This window comes from Notamacropus eugenii, chromosome 3, assembly GCF_028372415.1.
Source record: "Notamacropus eugenii isolate mMacEug1 chromosome 3, mMacEug1.pri_v2, whole genome shotgun sequence".
NCBI lineage: Eukaryota > Metazoa > Chordata > Mammalia > Diprotodontia > Macropodidae > Notamacropus > Notamacropus eugenii.
In genome coordinates, this window is record NC_092874.1 from 473,536,598 (window position 1) to 473,556,521 (window position 19,924).

General features: G+C 37.2%; 1 protein-coding gene across 6 annotated transcripts in view; it reads right to left on the bottom strand.

Annotated features, from left to right (window-relative positions):
- Positions 1-19,924, bottom strand: part of SCN11A (sodium voltage-gated channel alpha subunit 11) — a 229,891-nt gene that overhangs the window by 105,811 nt on the left and 104,156 nt on the right. For 5 of the 6 annotated variants that reach the window (XM_072598947.1, XM_072598948.1, XM_072598944.1 and 2 more), the window contains one exon: positions 18,756-18,845. In XM_072598947.1, coding sequence (XP_072455048.1) covers positions 18,756-18,845 — 90 coding nt within the window. Of the gene's footprint in view, positions 1-18,672; positions 18,846-19,924 lie in introns of those variants that run through there. The other variant, XM_072598950.1, reaches the window with a different exon arrangement.

Consider the following 19,924-nt stretch of genomic DNA (forward strand, 5'->3'; position numbering starts at 1 on the left):
TAACCAATTGGAAAGACAGCTAAAATCTTAAGGAAGAAATAACTCTTTGAAAACTAGAATTGGGCAAGAGGAAACAAAGGATACTATAAGACATCAAGAAATAATAAAACTAGAAAAAAATAGAAGAGAACCTGAAACAGTCTCATTAAAAAAACAACAACAACAACAACCAATCTGGGTTGGATCAAGGAAAGACAATATAAGAATTGTTGAATGACCAAAAAGTTATGACCAAAAAAAGAACCTGATTCAATATTACAAGAAATTATTTAGGAAAATTGTCCTGAAGTTCTAGGACATTCACCCCCTGAAAGAGATCCCAGGAGGAAAACTTATAGGCATGTCATAGTCAAGTTTCAAAACTCCCAAGTTAAAGAGAAAATATTGCAATCAACAAGAAAAAAATTTAAATACTGTGTAGATACAATCAGGATTTCACAAGACATAAAAGCTTGTACACTAAAAGACTGGAGGTATTGAAAATTATATAGTAAAGAGCAAAACAGCTGGGCTTGCAACCAAGAATAATTTACCCAGCAAAGTTGAGTATAATCCCAAACATTATATATATATGTATGTATGTATATATTCACTCATTTTTGGCAGACATACCAGCTCGCTGACTACATTAGTTTTGATTGCAAACCCCATGCCAGCTTCACGCGCTTCCCTTCACTGCGCCCACTCCAGAAAAAGGTATATCCAACTCCAACTTCAGTAAGCTGCCCTTCATCTGCAACCTTGTTTCACTCAGGGCTGCTATTTGGATGTGATGTCTGTTAAGTTCTTTTGCAACAAGAGCAGTTCTTCTTTCAGGTCTACTGGATTTTGTGTTGTCTATTAGCGTGGGCATGCTCCATGTGCCAATGGTGAGTGGAATCATTTTTGCAGATGTTTTCATACATTTTGTACATTTTTTTGTGTTTCAACTGCATAGTGGGATTCCACACCTGCCACAGTAATCAGGCCAGGGTTGGGTAAGCAGACAATGTTTAGGGCAACTTTTCTAGCCCCCTCCCTCACACCAGGAGGACAGCAGTGAGATCCTTAAAAGGCTGCTCAGATACCCAGGAGGCTGCTGAGTCCCACTGCTGCTTCCAGTGAGAAACGATCCTATGGCCTGAGCTGCCTGTGTGCAGGGTTGTGACTACAGCTCCCAGTGTATCCGCATCTGCTGTTTCATCACTTGCCTGTTGCCACAAGACTTTGAGGCATAATAGTGAAATAGTATAGGAGATGTCTTTTGATTCGTGGGTAAATTGGATTTAGAGGAAGACTTGCACAAAGTTGTCAGCCTCACTCTCTCCTCCAGAGTCATCATACTCCAGTGGCAGGACAGAGTCAAGACAGCTAGCGATGGCTCAGGATGCAGTGGATGATCTTGGCATCTTCAGTGTCTAACTAAGCTCTAATCATGCCACATCACCAGGTTCATCTGCCTTCATGGCCACTGGAACAACTTGTTCTCATCCGCCCATTCCACCAGAGGAAGTCTTCACATGCTTGGAGTAGACAACTGCCTAATTCACCAATGGGTTTGAGAACCCTTGGTTACTCTCAAACTGGTTTGGCCCATCTGCCAAAACGGTTTACCAGAGTGTGGCTGCTGTGCATGCTGCAGCTTCTTGGAACCATAGGTGAGGGTTAGGTGGTACAGGTGGACACCAAAGATGGAAAGAGCCCTCAAGCAATCACATCAAAGGTACTGATCCTCCCTGAATGCGATTGCCACTCACAGGAAAATGCCAAGCCACCATCATCAGTGCCTATGCTCCCACCATGACAAATCCTGATGATGTCAAAGAAAAATTTTATGAAGACCTAGAGACACTTATCATCAATGCGCCAAAAGAGGACAAGCTCATAATTCTGGGCGACTTTAATGCTCGAGTAGGCTCAGACTACTAGACTTGGCAGGGAGTCCTATGGAGGAATGGAGTTGGAAACAGTAACAGCAATGGTCATTTATGCTGAAGACTTGTGTATCACATGACCTTCTCATCAACAACACTGTCATCTGTTTAGCTAAACACAATAAAAGTTCATGGATGCACCCTCGCAGCAAACATTGGCATCTAATAGAGTATGTGATTGTAAGGAGAAGAAATGAACAAGATGTAAGAGTGACAAAGGCAATGGGTGGTGCAGAGTGCTGGACTGATCATAGATTCGTCCTTTCCAAGCTCAATATTCACATTCATCAAAAGCACCGCCCCCAAGGCAAAATGATTACCAGAAGAATTAATGTCAACAAATTAGAGCTCTTCCCTGAGCATGAACAGTTTGCTGCTGACTTGGAGGGAAAGTTGAGCCAACACACAGTTGGCAATAGTGGAGCAGAAAAGGAGTGGGCAGCTCTCAGATATTTGGTGTACAGCACTGTATTTCCTCATCTGGGTCACAAACACCAAGACTGGTTTGATGAAAATGAAATTCAGAAATTGCAAAATGAAAAACGAAAATGCCACAGAATTTACCAGAAGGATAGTTCATCCACTTCTAAGAAGGCAGCACTTAATTCCATCAAAAGCAAAGTACAAGCAAAGCAAAGAGAGATGCAGGATTCCTGGCTCAGTAAGAAAGCCCATGAAATTCAGTTTTATGCTGATAGTAACAATCCAAAGCACTTTTATGATTCCCTGAAAGCTATTTATGGACCAAAAACCTATGGTGCATCACAACTACTCAGTGCTGATGGAGCCACATTGATTAATGATAAGGACATGATCCTAGAGAGATGGACTGAACACTTCCATAGTGTTCTCAATAGACCATCATCAATCAATGCTGAGGTAATTGACCATTTACCACAGGTTGAAGTCAGTCTCTCCTTAGCTGAACTTCCAACTGAAGAAGAGGTTTTGAGGGCCATTAGGCTCCTTTCATGTGGCAAAGCACCTGGTGCTGATTCTATTCCAGGTGAGATTTACAAGGTAGGGGGACCACTGCTCATACAAAAGCTGACTGAAATATTCCAGATTATATGGCAAGAGGAAGTTATCCCCCAGGAGTTCAAAGATGCCTCCATTGTCCATCTCTGTAAGAGTAAAGAGAACAGATTGTCCCGTGACAATCACAGGGTGATCTCTCCCTTAGTCACTGTTGACAAAATTCTTGCTGAAGTCCTCCTTAATAGGTTGATCCTTCACCTAGAAGATGGTCATATACCTGAGAATGAGTGTGGATTCATATCAAGGAACAGTCAATATGGTGTTTGCTGCCCGACAACTCCAGGAAAAATGCCAGGAGCAGAATAGAGGTCTGTACATGTTTGTAGATCTGATCAAGGCCTTTGACATTGTTAGTCATGAGGGATTATGGAAAATTATGTCAAAATTTGGTTGCTCAGAGAAGTCCATCAATGCTGTATATTTATGTCATGATGGCATGTTAACTCAGGTTCTGGATAATGGACAATGCTCTCGTGCCTTCCCAATCACCAGTAGAGTGAAACAGGGCTGTGTGCTTGCTCCCATGCTTTTTAGTATGATATTTTCAGCCATGTTAACAAATGCTTTCAATGAGCATGAACACAGCATCAAGGTCAACTACCACACTGATGGCAAGCTCTTCAATTTGAAGAGGCTACAAGCCAAGACCAAAGAGGAGGGAGTGTTGGTGCATGATTTTCTGTTTGCAGAAGATTGTGCCCTCAATGCAGCCTCTGAAGCTGAGATGCAACAAAGGATGGATCAATTCTCTGCTGCCTGTGCTAGTTTTGGCCTAATAATTAACACCAAGAAAACACAGGTGCTCCATCAGCCACCATCACACCATCCATACATGGAACCATCAGTTACAACAAATGGAGAAGTTTTGGATGCTGTGGATAAGTTCACTTACCTTGGTAGTGTACTTTCCAGGGATGTATACATTGACAATGAGGTTGATGCAGCATTGCCAGAGCTAGCTCAGTGTTTGGGAGGCTCCAAAGAAAAGTTTGAGAGAGAAGAGGTATTAGACTGACTACCAAACTGAAGGTCTACAGAGCCGTTGTGCTGACCTCATTGTTGTTTACCAGTGAAACATGGACAGTCTACAGCACCATGCCAGGAAACTGAATCACTTCCATTTGAACTGTCTTAGGAAGATTCTGGGGATCACCTGGCAGGATAAGGTACCAGACACTGAAGTCCTTCCTTGAGCTGAACTGACCAGCATTCAAACTATGCTTCAGAGAGTGTAACTCCAATGGGCTGGTCACACTGGTCAAATGCAAAATGTACACTTGCCAAAAAAACTGTCTTATGGAGAACTGACATGGGACAGGAGATCACATGGTGGTCAGAAGAAGCGATTCAAGGACACTCTGAAGGTCTCTCTCAAGAACTTTGGATTTGACTGTGCAACATGGGAGACACGGGCACAGGAATGAATGCTCAGCATGGCGGGCTCACATCAGAAAAGGTACTGTGCTCTATGTGCAAAGCAGAAATGAGACAGCACAAAGAAAACACAGGATGCGCAAATTTGGGATATCTATTCCAAATATTCACATGGACTATCTGTGACCAACCTGTTGTAGAGCATTCCAAGCTCATATTGGTCTGATCAGCCACAGTCAGATACACTGAAATTTCACTTTATCATGGTGATATTATTTTGGTCCTCTTCAAGAACAAAGGACAACCACCACTACCACTACCATATATATGCATACACATATACATATATATATATATGCATATGTGCATGAATATATGTGTGTATATATGTATATATACATATATTTAACATGTATAACACACATATAATCCAAAATGGACATTTGACAAACTGAAAGGCTCTCAAGTATTTGTGACAAAAATACCAAAACTCAATAGAAAAAAATCATTTTAAAAGATCCAGAGGAAATATAAGGAAAACATTAAAGACTCCATTTGAGACTCATTAAGGTTTAATCATTTACTTCTTAAATATGAACATGTTATATCAGTATTTTTAAAACTATCTTCATAACTAAGATAGTTTGAGAGAAAGTTTGGGTTGATTCTCAAAAAAATAGGTAGGAAAAGGTAAAAAGGAGCAATTATCTCATAAATGGGGCATGAGAGGAAGAACTGATACAGAGGAAGCAGGTGAGAATGGAGGGTTGGTAATGTTGGGACCTTACTCTCTTCAGACCTGGGTTGAAGAGGAAACAATATGTACATCTGGAGGAGTGTTGGGTAAAAAGAGATGCTGGGGACAACAGTGAATAAAATTAAGATGGAAGGAAATTCAAAATGCTAATTATAACTTTCAATGTGAATGAGATAAGCTCACCCATAAAGTGGACAGCAGAATGGATTAAAAATCAGAATCCAACAATATGTTAATTACAAGAAACACATTTAAGAATGAGATACACACAGAGTTAAAATGCAGGGTTGGAGTAGAATTTATTATGCTTCAGCTCATGAAAAAAATGCAGGGATAGCAATTACGATCTAAGAAAAAGCTATGGCTAAAATAGATTTTATTAAAAGAGATAGACAGCAGAGTCAAGATGGTGGAATAGAAAGATGGACCTGTAGAAGCTCCCCCCATAGCCCATAAAATGCCTGTAAAAAATGACTCTATACAAAGTCTAGAGCAGCAGAAGCCACAAAACGACAGAGTGAAAGAGATTTCCAGCCCAAGACAGCCTGGAAGGTTGACAGGAAAAATCTCTCACATCAGGCTCAGAGCAGAGCACAGCCTAACTTTGGCCGCACCGCATGGCAGGGACAGAACCAGAGCAGGTCTCAGGGGGCGGAATCCCAGGCAGTAGCTACAGTTCCCAGATTGCTAAACCCACAAATGCCAAAGACAGCTTCAAAGGTGAGTGAGAAAGCTCTCTCACCTGGGTGAGAAGGGAACACAGTCTGACCCCACAGCAGCAGCAACTGCAGCATCCATTTTTAGAGCCCTCAGTCTAAAGCCCCTGGGGGAATTGAGCAGCTGATCTGGATCTCAGCTCTGAGTGGAGGCCTGGGGTGAGAAGGAGCACTGGCAGTGGAGCTGGTGGAGGCTGTGGAGATGGAACCCTACTGGCAGATCCTGGGCAGAACAGAGTGCTTGTGGTTGCTCACAGACAAGAGTGCAAGTCAGAAGAGAAATAAACTCCTCTCCCTTGATTGTATCACCTTAGAGGAACTAAGGACTTACAGGACCCCAGAGTATACCCTCCTCTTGAAAAAGGACTCAAAAGTTAAGTAACTGCCTGGGAAAATGCCCACAAAAGGGGGAAAAAAGACTATAGAAGGTTACTTTCTTGGTGAACAGGTATTTTCTTCCATCCTTTCAGATGAGGAAGAACAATGCATACTATCAGAGGAAGACCTAAAAGTCAAGGTTTCTGCATCCAAAACCTCCAAAATAAATATGCAATGGGCTCAGGTCATCAAAGAGCTCAAAAAGGATTTTTGAAAATCAAGTTAGAGAGATAGAGGAAAAATTGGGAAGAGAAATGAGAGCAGTGCAAGAAAATCATGAAAAGTGAGTCAACAGCTTGCTAAAGGAGACCCAAAAAAACTCTGAAGAAAATAACACCTTTAAAAATAGACTAATCCAAATGGCAAAAGAGGTTCAAAAAACCAATGAGGAGAAGAATGCTTTAAAAAGCAGAATTAGCCAAATGGAAAAGGAGGTTCAAAAGCTCACTGAAGAAAATAGCTGTTTAAAAACTAGAATGGAGCAGATGGAAACTAATGACTTTATGAGAAACTAAGAAATTACAAAACAAAATGAAAAGAATGAAAAAATAGAAGATAATGTGAAATATCTCATTGGAAAAACAACTGACCTGGAAGAAGAAACAATTTAAAAATCTGAAAGCCATGATCAAAAAAAGAGCCTAGACATCATCTTTCATAAAATTATCAAGGAAAACTGCCCTGAGATTCTAGAACCAGAGGGCAAAATAAATATTGAAAGAATTCACCAATCACCTCCTGAAAGAGAGCCAAAAAGAGAACTCCTAGAAATATTGTAGCCAAATTCCAGGATTCTCAGGCCAAGCAGAAAATATTGCAATCAGTTAGAAAGAAACAATTCAAGTATTGTGGAAATGCAATCAGGATAACACAAGATATAGCATCTTCTACATTAAGGGATTGAAGGGCTTGGAATAGGATATTACAGAAGTCAAAGGAACTAGGATTAAAACCAAGAATCACCTACCCAGCAAAACTGAGTATAATACTTCAGGGGGAAAAAATGGTAATTCAATGAAATAGAGGACTTTCAAGCATTCTTAATGAAAAGACCAGAGATGAATAGAAAATTTGACTTTCAAACACAAGAATCAAGAGAAGCCTGAAAAAGTAAACAGGAAAGAGAAATTATAAGGGACTTACTAAAGTTGAACTGTTTACATTCCTACACGGAAAGATAATATTTGTAACTCTTGAAACTTTTCTCAGCTTTTGGGTAGTTGGAGGGATTACACACACACATACAAACATACACACACACACACACATACACATATAGACAGAGAGCATAGGGTGAGTTGAATAGGAAGGGATGATATCTAAAAAAATAAAATTAAGGGGTGAGAGAGGAATATATTCAGAGGAGAAAAGGAGAAATGGAATGGGGCAAATTATCTCTCATAAAAGAGGCAAGAAAAAGCTTTTTCAATGGAGGGGAAAAAGAGAGGAGGTGAGAGGGAAAAAGTGAAGCTTACCTTCATCACATTTGGCTTATGGAGGGAATAACATGCACATTCAATTTGGTATGAAAGTCTATCTTACCCTACAGGAAAGTAGGGGAGAAGGGGACAAGTGGGGTGGGGAGATGATAGAAGGGAGGGAAAATGAGAAGAGGGAGTAATTAGAAGCAAAACTTTTGGGGAAGGAAAAGGTCAAAAGAGAGAATAGAATCAATAGGGGGCAGGATAGGATGAAGGGAAACATAGTTAGTCTTTCACAACATGACTATTATGGAAGTCTTTTGCATAACTACACATGTATAGTCTATATTGAATTGCTTGCCTTCTCAGTGGGAATAGGTGGGGAGGGAGGAAGGAAGAGAAGTTAGAATTCAAAGTTTTAGTAACTAATGTTGAGAATTGTTTTTGCATACAACTGGGAAATAAGAAATACTGGTAATGGGGTATAGAAATCTATCTTGCCCTACAAGAAAAGAGATGGGGATAAGGGAAGGGAGGGGTGTGATAGAAGGGATGGCCAATTGGGAGAAGGGATAATCAGGATGCATGGCATTTTAGAGTGGGGGAAGGGAGAGATGGGGAGAAAATTTGGAACTAAAAATTTTGTGGAAATGAATGTTGAAAACTAAAAATAAATAAATAAATAAAATCTATGAAAAAATATTAAAAGAAATAGACAGGATAACTGCATTTTGGTAAAAATAATAATAAAAAAAGTACTGTGGACAATGAAGCAATATCAATACTAAACCTAGATGCATCAAATACTATAGTATCTAGACTTTTAAAAGAAAAGTTAAGTGAATTACAAGTGAATATAGATAGCAGTACTCTAATAGTGGGGGACTTTAATCTTCCCCTTTCAGAACTAGATAAATCTAACCAAAAATAAATAAAAAAGAAGTCAAGGAAGTGAGTAGAATTTTGGGTAAGCTAGATATGATAGATATCTGGAGATAAATGAATGGCAGTAGAAAGGAATACACCTTTTTCTCAGCAGTTCATGTCATCTTTACAATGACTGAACATATATTAGTAAGTAAAATCTTTATGGTTAAAGGTAGCAAAGCAGAAATATTAAAAGTATCCATTTCATATCACAATGCAATAAAAATTATATTTTGTAAGGGACCAAGGAAACATAGATTAAAAACTAATTGGAGATCAAATAACCTAATCTTAAAGAATGAGTGGGTTAAAGAATAAATGATAGAAACAATCAATAATGTCATTAAAGAGACAACATATCAAAACCTATGGCATACAGCAAAAGCAGTGGTCAGAGGAAAATGTATATCTCTAAATTATTACAACAACAAAACTGACAAAGAACAGACCAAAGAATAGGGCGTGTGATTTTAAAAGCTAGAAAAAGCACAAACTCAAAATCCTCAATTAAACACTACATTGGAAACACTAAAAATTAAAGATGAAATTAATAAAATGAAATCTAAAAATCATTGAATAAGTAAAACTAGGAGTTGATTTTTATGAAAAAATAATAAAATAAACCATTGGTTTATTTGATTTTTTAATGAGAAGAAATAAATCACTAGTATTAAAAATAAAAAGGGTGAATATACCACTAATGAAGATGAAATTAAAGCAATTGTAAGGAGTTACTTTGCCCAATTATATGCCAATAAATTTATCAATTTAAGTGAAATGAAAGAATATTTTAAAAAATATAAATTGACTAGATTAGCAAAAGAAGAAATAAAATATCTAAATAGACCTATTGTAGAAAAAGAAATTGAACAGGTCATAAATGAGCTTCCTAAGAAAAAAGCACCAGGACAAGATGGATTTACAAGTGAATTTCATCAAACATTTAAAGATCAACTAATCTGCATATTAAATAAATTATCTGAAATAATAGGCAAAGAAGAGATTCTACCAAACTCCTTTTATGAAACTTATACCTAAACCAGGAAGAGTAAAAACAGAAAAAGAAAATTATAAGCCAATTTCATTAATTGTTCATGAATATGAACATAAAATATTAGCTTAAAGGTTACAATATATTACAAAGATTGATTATAATTGATTACATCAATAATAAAAAATTTTAAATGATTATATTAAATAATGCAAAAAAGCTTTTGATAAAATACAACACTCATTTTTATTAAAAAAAACACTTGAAAGTATAGGTAGGAGTGAATTTTTCCTTAAATTGATAAAAAGAATTTATCTAAAACCATCTGCAAGCATTATTTGTAATGGAGTTAAGCTAGGAGACTTCCCAGTAAATTTAAATGTGAAACAAGTATGCCAACTGTCACCAATATTATTCAATATTGTATTGGAAATCCTAGCAATAGCAATGAGAAGAAAAAGAAATAGGAGGAATGAGAATAGGAAACAAGGCAATAAAACTATCTCTTTTTGCAGATGATAGAATGATATACTTGGAAAATACCAAAGACTCAATTAAAAACTTAGTTGAAACAATAATTTTAGCAAAGCCTCAGGATGTAAAGTAAATCCATACAAATCATCAGCATTCCTATGTATCACAAACAAAACCCTTCAAGAAGAAGTAGTAAGAGATACTCCATTTAAAACAACTCTACAGTATAAAATACCTGGGAGTACACCTGCCAAAACAAACCCAGGAACTATATAAACAAAATTATTTTTAAAATGTTTAATACAAATAAAAACAGATTTAAATAACTGGAGAAATATTAATTATTCTTCAGTAGACAGGCCGATATAATAGAAGTGAAAAATTGTACCTAAACTAATTTGTATATTCAATGCTTATCCCAATTAAATTACAAAAAAAAAAAATTATTTTACTGAATTAGGAAAATAATAAATTCATTTGGAAGAACCAAAAGTCAAGAATATCAAAGGAACTAATGGTGAAAATGTAAAAGGAAGGAGATTGAGCTGGACTGGCTCTTAAACCATATTAGAAGGCAGTAATTGTCAAACTATAAAGGACTGGTTAAGAAAAAGACAGGCAGATTCATGAACTAGGGTAGACATACAGTTTACAGCAGCAAATAAATTTAGTAACCTTGTATTTGACAAATGTAAAGACTTAAGATTTTGGGATAAGCATTCACTATTTGATAAAAATTGTTGGCAAAACTGGAAAGCAATATGGCAGAAACTGGGCACAGACCAATATCTTACACTATTTACCAATATAATGTCAAAATGGATACATGACCTAGATACAAAGAAAGATGTCACAAGAAAATTGGAAGAACAAGGAACAAATTACTGATCAGACTTACGAATAGGTGAACAATTTATGAATAAACAAGTAATAGAGAGCAAAATAAGGTGTAAAATGGATAATTTTGATTACATTAAAGTAAAAAGATTTTGTACAAATGAAGCAAATAGTCAAGAACAGAAGGAAAGCAAACAATTTGGAGGGTGAAATTTTTTTTCTCAGATATAGGTTTCTCAGATAAAGGTCTCATATCTCAAATATATAAAGAACTTTGTCAAATCTATAAGAATACGAGTCATTCTCCAGTTGGCGAATGGTCAAAGGATATGAACAGTCAGTTTTTAGACAAAGAAATGAAAACAATTTAGTCATATGAAAAAATGTTCTAAATCATTATTGATTGGAGAAACACAAATTAAAACAACCTTGAAATGTCATTTTTCACCTATCAGATGGACTAAAATGATGGAAGGGGAAAGCAACAAATGTTGGAGGGAATCTGGGAAAAAATGGGACACTAATTCATCATTGGTGGAATTGTGAACTAATCCAACCATTTTGGAGAGCAATCTGGAATTGTGCCCCAAAAGTTATTAAACTACCCACACCTTTTGACCCAGCAATACCATTACTAGGTCCATTTCCAAAGATGATTAGGGGGAAAGGAAAAGAACTTATAAATTTTAAAATATTTATGGCAGCTCTCTTTGTATAAAAAAACTGAATATTGCAAGGATGCCCATCAACTGGGGAATGACTGAACAAGTCACGGTACATGATTGTAATGGAATACTACTGTGCTATAAGAAATGATCAGCTCAATGATCTTAGAAAAACATGGATCAATTTGCATGAAATAATGAAGAGTGAAATGAGCAGAGTCAAGACAACATTGTATATAGTATCAGCAATATTGTTTTAAGAACAACTTTAAGCGAATAAGTCATTTTGACTGACGTAAATACCCAAATGAACTACAAAAGACATGAGGATGCCATATGCATTCAGAGAAAGAATTGATAAATGGAAGTATGTATAGAATGATTTTACATATATGTGTGTATATATGTGTGTGGGGGTATCTATGTATATATATGTATACACACACACAAACATATATATATGCATATACATATACATATTTGTATCTAATGGTAGCCATGTGGGGGGAAGGGAAGAAAAATGAAAAAAAAGAAATTTACATGATCACTTTATTATATATTTTAAAGGAATAGCAAGTGGTATATAATAGGTTTGTGATTTCATGTATAATCATCTTTTTTTTTTTATTATACATTACAGGAGAAAAACACTGACAAGCAAACAAACCAAAGCTCTTAGTGTTAGGAAAGTTGTCCTTTACAAAACCTACAATTATCTGTTTGCAAGTTGCATTCATTGCTCCTAGTTCTATCCACAGAGTTCAAAAGGAGTCGTCCCACTTCTGCTTGAGTGCCTCTAAATACTTTTCCCTCCATTCTCCTAGAAAAACAAAAACAAGGCAGGGCTCTCCTGCTCAACCCAAGTGAACACAATGAAGGCAGACATTCCAATTCACACAAACAGAAAAAAGGGAGCTATACTTCAACATTAATGATGAGATATCCCCAGGTCACATGGTCTTGGGAAAATTCTGAGTAGAAAACCAGGTTCTTAATCATCCACCCTGCTGAAACAATGGTAAGCAGACAGATGAGATCACCAGTGCAAGATGGGGCCTTTCAATGTTTCAGGAAACATCTCATTTGACTGGATCCATTTGGTTAGTCTGCTATAGGTCTATGTTCTCATTTGAAGTTGAGTGCTCAATGAAAAGTTTCCTTTCAATCAAATGCCTGTGTAGCTACACAATGGAAAGGACACATGGCAAGGAATGAGAGTTGAAGGTAGCTCCTTGAGGGCAGGGACTGTCTTTTGCCTCTTTTTGTTATCTCCAGAATTTAGCACAGTGCCTGGCATATACTGCTAATTTAATAAGGGTTTGATTGATTATCCTTACTGCCTCAGTGACTTTGGGCAAATCACTTTAAAACCTGGTGCCTTTGTTTCCTCATCTGTAAAATGAGAGATATCACTAGATGGCTTCTAATGTCTATGTCAACTAGATCTAGTTCGATGGCCATTTCAAGGCCTTCTTTCTCCTATCTCCACTAGCTGGGGGAAACAGGAACTTTTAGAGAGCTATGGAGGCAGATAGATATCTTAATGAAAAGTACTAGCCCAAATATCAGTTTCACCATGATCATACATAACAAATAGCAAAGAATTGTTAGCAAAAATTGTTAGCAAAACAAATTCTTCAAGCCATCAAGAAGAAAGCCCTTCAAATATAAAAAAAAGAAAAGAAAAGAAATTCAAATGACGCAAGACTATTCTGCACCTACAAGAAAACATAGGAAGGAATGGAATAGTGTGTTTCAAAGAGCAACAGAGCTCAGGATAGAGTCCAGGGTGACCTGTTCTGCAAAGCTAAGCTTAATAATAATAACGTGAGTGGGAGGAGGATGTTCAATAACAGTCCTTTGGAACATTAAGAGACTATTTGCCCCTCAAGCACCTAAATGGCAGAAATCTAGGAGGAGTCAATAAAGACAGCAGTCAGGAACAACAAAAATATCAGCAGAGTAACAGCAGAGAGACCAGAAAGAGATGTTCTTCTAGATGGACACAAGGAGACAAGGGAAATCAGTTGGAGTTAACAGTAAAAAAGTGGACCCGGGACCGTATGGACAGAATCTGGCAACACCCTGCCTAGAGGTGAATTGATATTTTTCATGGGTCTATGTTACAACATGGGAATATACATGAAAAAAGGAAGGGGAGTAGGAGGATAGAGAGGAATGACTGATGTGTCTGGATATATCTGATGACTACTTATAAGGAGAACATGACCCTCGTGGTCTTGGTGAGAGAAGAATCTACAGGGGGAGTATAGAGAATTGAAAAGCCAGGGAAAAGAAAGAGGCCTTGCTTTAATAGTGGCAGCAGGTTCCCACTGATCAATTTTTCTATCTGAAGAGAAATGGTCTGTGAAGGAAGATGGGGACCTAGCACTGAATGTGGTCTGGGTGATTTGGAGCTTTCAGTCCCCCTACCTGTATTAAATGGAAAGGGAGTTGGAATCCCTGGTAGTAATTGACATCTTGGGGAATGGAAAGGCATGAAGTTAGGAAGGAGATTTTGAGGGAAATGGGGGGAAAGGTAATCTGGGAAGGTAGAGATCTGTCATATGCTGCATCATCAGGGACATGGTTGGAAAGGAACCCTACCATGGGGCAGTATCCTAACATTGTGCTGAGAGTGAGGCATCATAGAAAAGGGAAAGCCATGGGGCAAGTTCTACAAGGCAGAGGTAGAAACTGCCTAGGGGGAGAGCCAAAACTGAATCCCTTGGAAGTTTGAGTTGTTTGAGGAATCCTGAGAAGAGAAAGAGACTAGATAAATATAGGGATCATGAATCATAAAATGAGGATCTAGAGAACACAGAAAGAGAAGATGGATAATGTAGAGAGTGAGAGAAAAATGCGAGTGATAGGGGCAAATGAAATTTATAAAACTAATGAATAGTACTAGTTGAAGGGGAGAAGAGGAAAGAAGAATCTACTTGAATACCTGAGAGGAAACAAAAGAGGGAAGAATTATATAACCAGATAAAATCAAGAGAGAAAATGGAACTAATAATTACAACTCCAGAGGGAAAGGGTAACAAATAAGAGGAGGGGATTGATGGTGAGGGGAAGAGAACAAGTGGAAATAGGGTCACCTTAAAAAAGATTAAATTAAAGTAACTGAAGGAACATAGTACTGTGTTTACAGCAGAAAAGAGAAAAAAATCATAACTTGGAAAAATCCAATATTAGAGACAGAATGAGGAAAATGTAAACCTAACTCTCATAACTTTAAAGGTGAATGGATTAAGAAATCCAATAAAATTTTAAAGAATGACAGATTGCCAAAGAAAAAAAAACACTGCAATCTCTTGTTTATAAGTAACACATTTTAAAAACAGATATACATAAAATAATAGAGGGGATAGAAAATGTATACTATGTATTAAATGAATCTAAAAAAATAAGAGTTATGTAGTTATATGCTAACAAAACTTAAAACAAAAAATAGAGGAATACCTTCAAAAATATAAAATGCCCCACCACCTAGCTGCCCCTACTATCCATGTATATAAGATAGTACTCTATAGAATCCTTAATAGTACCAAAAAAAGAAAGGACAGTTGAAAACCATCTCTGATGGAATAGCTCTCCTATCATATATCCTCAAAAGTCATGTAGGCATTCCCAAGATAAAAAAAGGATAGCATCAGAGTGTGTGTGTGTGTGTGTGTGTGTGTGCACGCGTGCATGTGTGTATGTATGTATGTAAACATTTTAAACTATAATCATTTTACAGATTTTTAAAATTAAAACAAAATTCTCAACAGTTAAAAACAATTTTTTAAAGATGCTGTTTTTGTGAAATAACATACCAGTGATCATCAGTAATTAGCACCCCTGATAACTGAATATTATGACCTGAATTTGGCTTGTTCTTCCCAACAGTAGTTTTTCCTTCTTTTAGCATGCAAATTAGCATCTCTGATAATTGTGGATCTTCGTTGAGATTGACAAGGTTTGGTAAATGGTTATCCATTTTGAATGTAATTCTTGCTTTCTAGGTAAATTCATTAAAAATGAATTTAATTAGAAATATATATATATAATACCCAACCCATCACAAGAACAGATAGAGATCTTAAATAATCAGTCTCAGGAAAGGAAACAGATCTAGCTTTTAAAAAAAACTAACACAGCAAGAGGAAAAAACCAAACAAATCCCTGGTCCTTATGAATTTACAGAAGAATTCTATCAAGCTTTTAAAGAACTGTTAGGATCCATATTTCATAAATTATTCTCAAAAATTGAGAAAGAAAGCACCCTACTCGAATTCTTCTATGAGAAGTATAGTCCAATACCTAAACTAGAAAAATGTAAAACACAGAAAGAAAACCATATTGACTCAATAGTGACTCAAAAAATTTAAACAAAATCTTGTCAAACAGACTACTATGATTCTTCTAAGAAATTATTCATTATGAGCATGTGAGATTTATGCCAGGAATGCAAGGATGATTCAGCATTAGGAAAACAAAAACATAATTAACTATCATAAAAACCAAAACATCCAAAATCATCTCAATAGACACAGAAAAATATCTTTGACAATGTACAACACTCTTTATGCTTAAAAAAATTAATTTACAAAGTATAGTCATAATATCATAAAAAGTGTCTCTCTAAAACCAAAATCAAGCATTATATTCAATGGGGACACACCAGAACCTCATCCAGTAAATATGGCAGTAAAACAAGGGTGCTTTCTTTCTCCATTATTTGATATTATTCTGGATATGCTAGCAATAGCAGACAGAAATAGACAGAGAAGATGGATAATGAAGAGAGTGAGATAAATCCTTTTCTGAAAGGGGTGAGAAATGGAATTTTAAAAACTAATCAATACTAGTGGAAGAGGAAAAGAAGAAAGAAAAATCCACCTGACTACCCAAGAGGACAAAATGAAAAGAGAAGACAATAGAAAAAAATTGAAGGAATAATAAGAGATAAAGAGGAGATAAAAGTTTCCCTATTTGCTGACAGTAGAGTGACCATGCTTGGAAAACCCTAGGGAATTAGCAAAGATACTAATTGAGACAATTAATAGCTTTAACAAAGTTGTAGACTACAAAATGAATGCTCAAAAACCCACAACTTATTTATATAACAACAAAACACAAGATGCAATAATAAAAAGAGGACTCCTTTTCCAAACAGCTATGAAACACATAAAGTACCTGGGGATCAGATCCCACCAGAGAGGTAAATGGCAAATCATTCCAGTATTTTTGCCAAGAAAACCCCATGGACAGTATTGGTGCGCCATGGTCCACAGGATCACCAAATGTCAGACACAACTGAGCAACTAAACAACAGTGATCTGGGGACCAACCTACCAAAGCATATAGGACTTGTGTAGAATCAATTATGAAGTGCTCCTTAAATAAATAAAGAACAACCTCAATGCCTGGAAGAATATTTAGTGTTCATGGCTAGGCCTTGACAATATAACAAAAATTACAATACCACCAAAATTAACTTATACTTTTAATGCTACATGAATCAAATTGATAAAATAATAATTTCATTTGGAAAAACAAAAGGATCTCAAATATCAAGGAAATTATTTTTCATTAAAAGTAAGGGCAAAGGGGAATAGCACTTACAGACCTCACACTTTATTATAAAGCATTATTCATCAAAACCATCTAGAACTGGTTAAAAAAATAGAGAGGTAGATTAATGGAACAGACTAGACAAAGGAGAATCGGAAAAAAATAGAATTTAATAATTCAGTGTTTGATAAAGTGGAAAACATAAATTTCCTAGGAAAAAATTCCTGATCTGATCAGGAATTGCTGGGAAAATTGGAAAGTAATCTGGCAGAAATTAGGCACAAAACACCTTATACCATATTCCACAATATATTGTAAATAAATGTGACCTTAATATAAAATATCATACTATATAATATTAGAAGAGAAGCAGATGATATGCTTCTCAAAGCTGTGGATAGGAGGTATATGCTGAACCAAACAAGAGAATGAGGCAATTACAAAAAATAAACAACTTTGATCATAGGAAACTGAAAAGTTTCTACACAGGCAGCATTAATGCATTTAGGAGAAGAGGGAAGTAAATGAATGGGGAAAAGAATCTTCTTATTCAATTCTCTGATAAAGCTTCAGTATCCAAGATCTGTAAACAATACATGTATTGAGATATGTATGTGTGTACACACACACACATACATACACACATATGTATTATGCATTTATATGTATATAAATGTATATATGCATACATACATATGTAGTTATAGAGAAAGATGAGTGTTACATATTAATCACATATGACTAACAGCCATTCCATAATAGATAAGTGGTCAAAGGATGTGAACCAAGAATTCTCCAAAGAACTGCAAAGTATTCACAACCACAACTGGTGTCAAATGGCTTAGGTTTAAATCATAACTCTGCTACTTACCACCCAGGTGACCTTGAGCAAGTCACATGCCCCTGGTTCTCAGTTTTCACATCAATCAAGTCATCCACAGGCATTTATTAAGCACTTATTATGTGCCCACTAACATGTGCTTGGGACTACAAAGATGGAAGGAAATTCCTTTTGTTCAACAGGGGAGACATAATGTACATATACAAGTATATCCATATTAATACAACATGGACACAAGGTGGCTTGGGGAGGAAATGAAATAGTTGGTGGCTGGATCAGGAAAGGCTTCATGTAGAAAGTGCATTTGAACTAAGTCATCAAGGAAAACAAGAGATTCTAAGAGGCGAAGAGGAAAAGGAAGTGTATTTCAGACATGAGGGACAGCCAAGCCAAATAGATGATTTTTACTGGATGCCTGACTCTTTGTGTACTCAGACACCTCTCGGCCAGAGGGGAAGGAGAGAGGGGTAAAACCCTAAAAACGACTCTGTAATTTATCTAAACTTTATCTTTTTACTCAATATCTATAATGAACTATATGCAGTAAATGTATAATAAATGTATAAAACCATAGTTTTCCTCAAACTTCGAATTTTTTTAAAGAAACAATTTGGCAAAATCTTGGCCATTTCCTGAAAACTGTTTCTTTCATCCAAGTTGCTTTAGGAGATTTAAATTCATCTGTGGTCACATTCACTACCAGATCCCTGCTAGATAAAACTGTTCCAGAAATCATGCCCAAATTTGTCCTAGAGGAAAACCATTTCCAGTTTCTCACCTCTTTTCTCAGTAGACTATGGAAGCAAAAACAGAAGAAAGCAATGATAAGTATCTGAAGGAGCCGAATCAGGAGACACTTACTCAGCATTCTTGTTATCATTCATTTCTTTTGCCGCAGCCATGAAGACACAGTTGACAATAACAGTGCATATGATGAACATGCTGAATAACGTGAACAATACAGTTAAGGAATACACAAAAAACATGTGAAAAACAAAGAAACAGGAACATTGCCAGTGGAGCACTCTTTGGCTCTTCCTCCTCTGGACCCTTGTTGTAGTTGTAAGGCACAGCCGATGTCAAGTAGAGCCTGGGTTCAGACTGCTCCTGGCAATACTGCTCCCAATGCTTTTTCTGCTTGGAAAGGGGGTCCAACCCAGGGGTGGGGAACCTGCCACCTTGAGGCCACATGTGGCCTTCTAGGTCCTCAGGTATAGCTCTTTGACTAATCCAAAACTTTACAGAGCAAATCCCCTTAACAAAGGATTTATTCTGTAAAACTTGAACTCAGTCAAAAGGCTGCACCAGAGGACTTAGAAGGCCACAAGGCCATAGGTTCCCCAACTTTGGTCCAAACTCTCTCACTCTTTGTCTGGGGATCAGGTCTCACCTGCAATCAGCATAAAAAGAGAGACTTGAGTACCAAAGGTCATACACACAGAGATATGTGGTACAAGGAGAAGGAAGGAAGGAAAGGAAAAGAAGGAAGGAAAGAAGAAAGAAAAGAAGCAAGAAAGGAAAGAAGGGGAAAAGGGAAGAAGGAAGGAAGAAAGGAAGGGAGGAAGGAAGGAAGGAAGGGAGGGAGGAAGGAAGGAAGGAAGGAAGGAAGGAAGGAAGGAAGGAAGGAAGGGAGGAAGGAAGGAAGGAAGGAAGGAAGGAAGGAAGGAAGGAAGGAAGGAAGGAAGGAAGGAAGGGAGGGAGAGAAGGAGGGAGGGAGGGAGGAAGGGAGGGAGAGAAGGAGGGAGGGAGGGAGGAAGGGAGGGAGAGAAGGAGGGAGGGAGGGAGGAAGGGAGGGAGAGAAGGAGGGAGGGAGGAAGGGAGGGAGAGAAGGAGGGAGGGAGGGAGGAAGGGAGGGAGAGAAGGAGGGAGGGAGGGAGGAAGGGAGGAAGGAAGGAAGGGAGGGAGGGAGGAAGGAAGGAAGGAAAGGGGGAGGGATAAAGAGAAACAAGCATTCATTAAGCACCTGCATTGTATAAGAGGCTTATCTCACTTAATCCTCACAATAACCCTTCGAAGAAGGCACTGTTCTT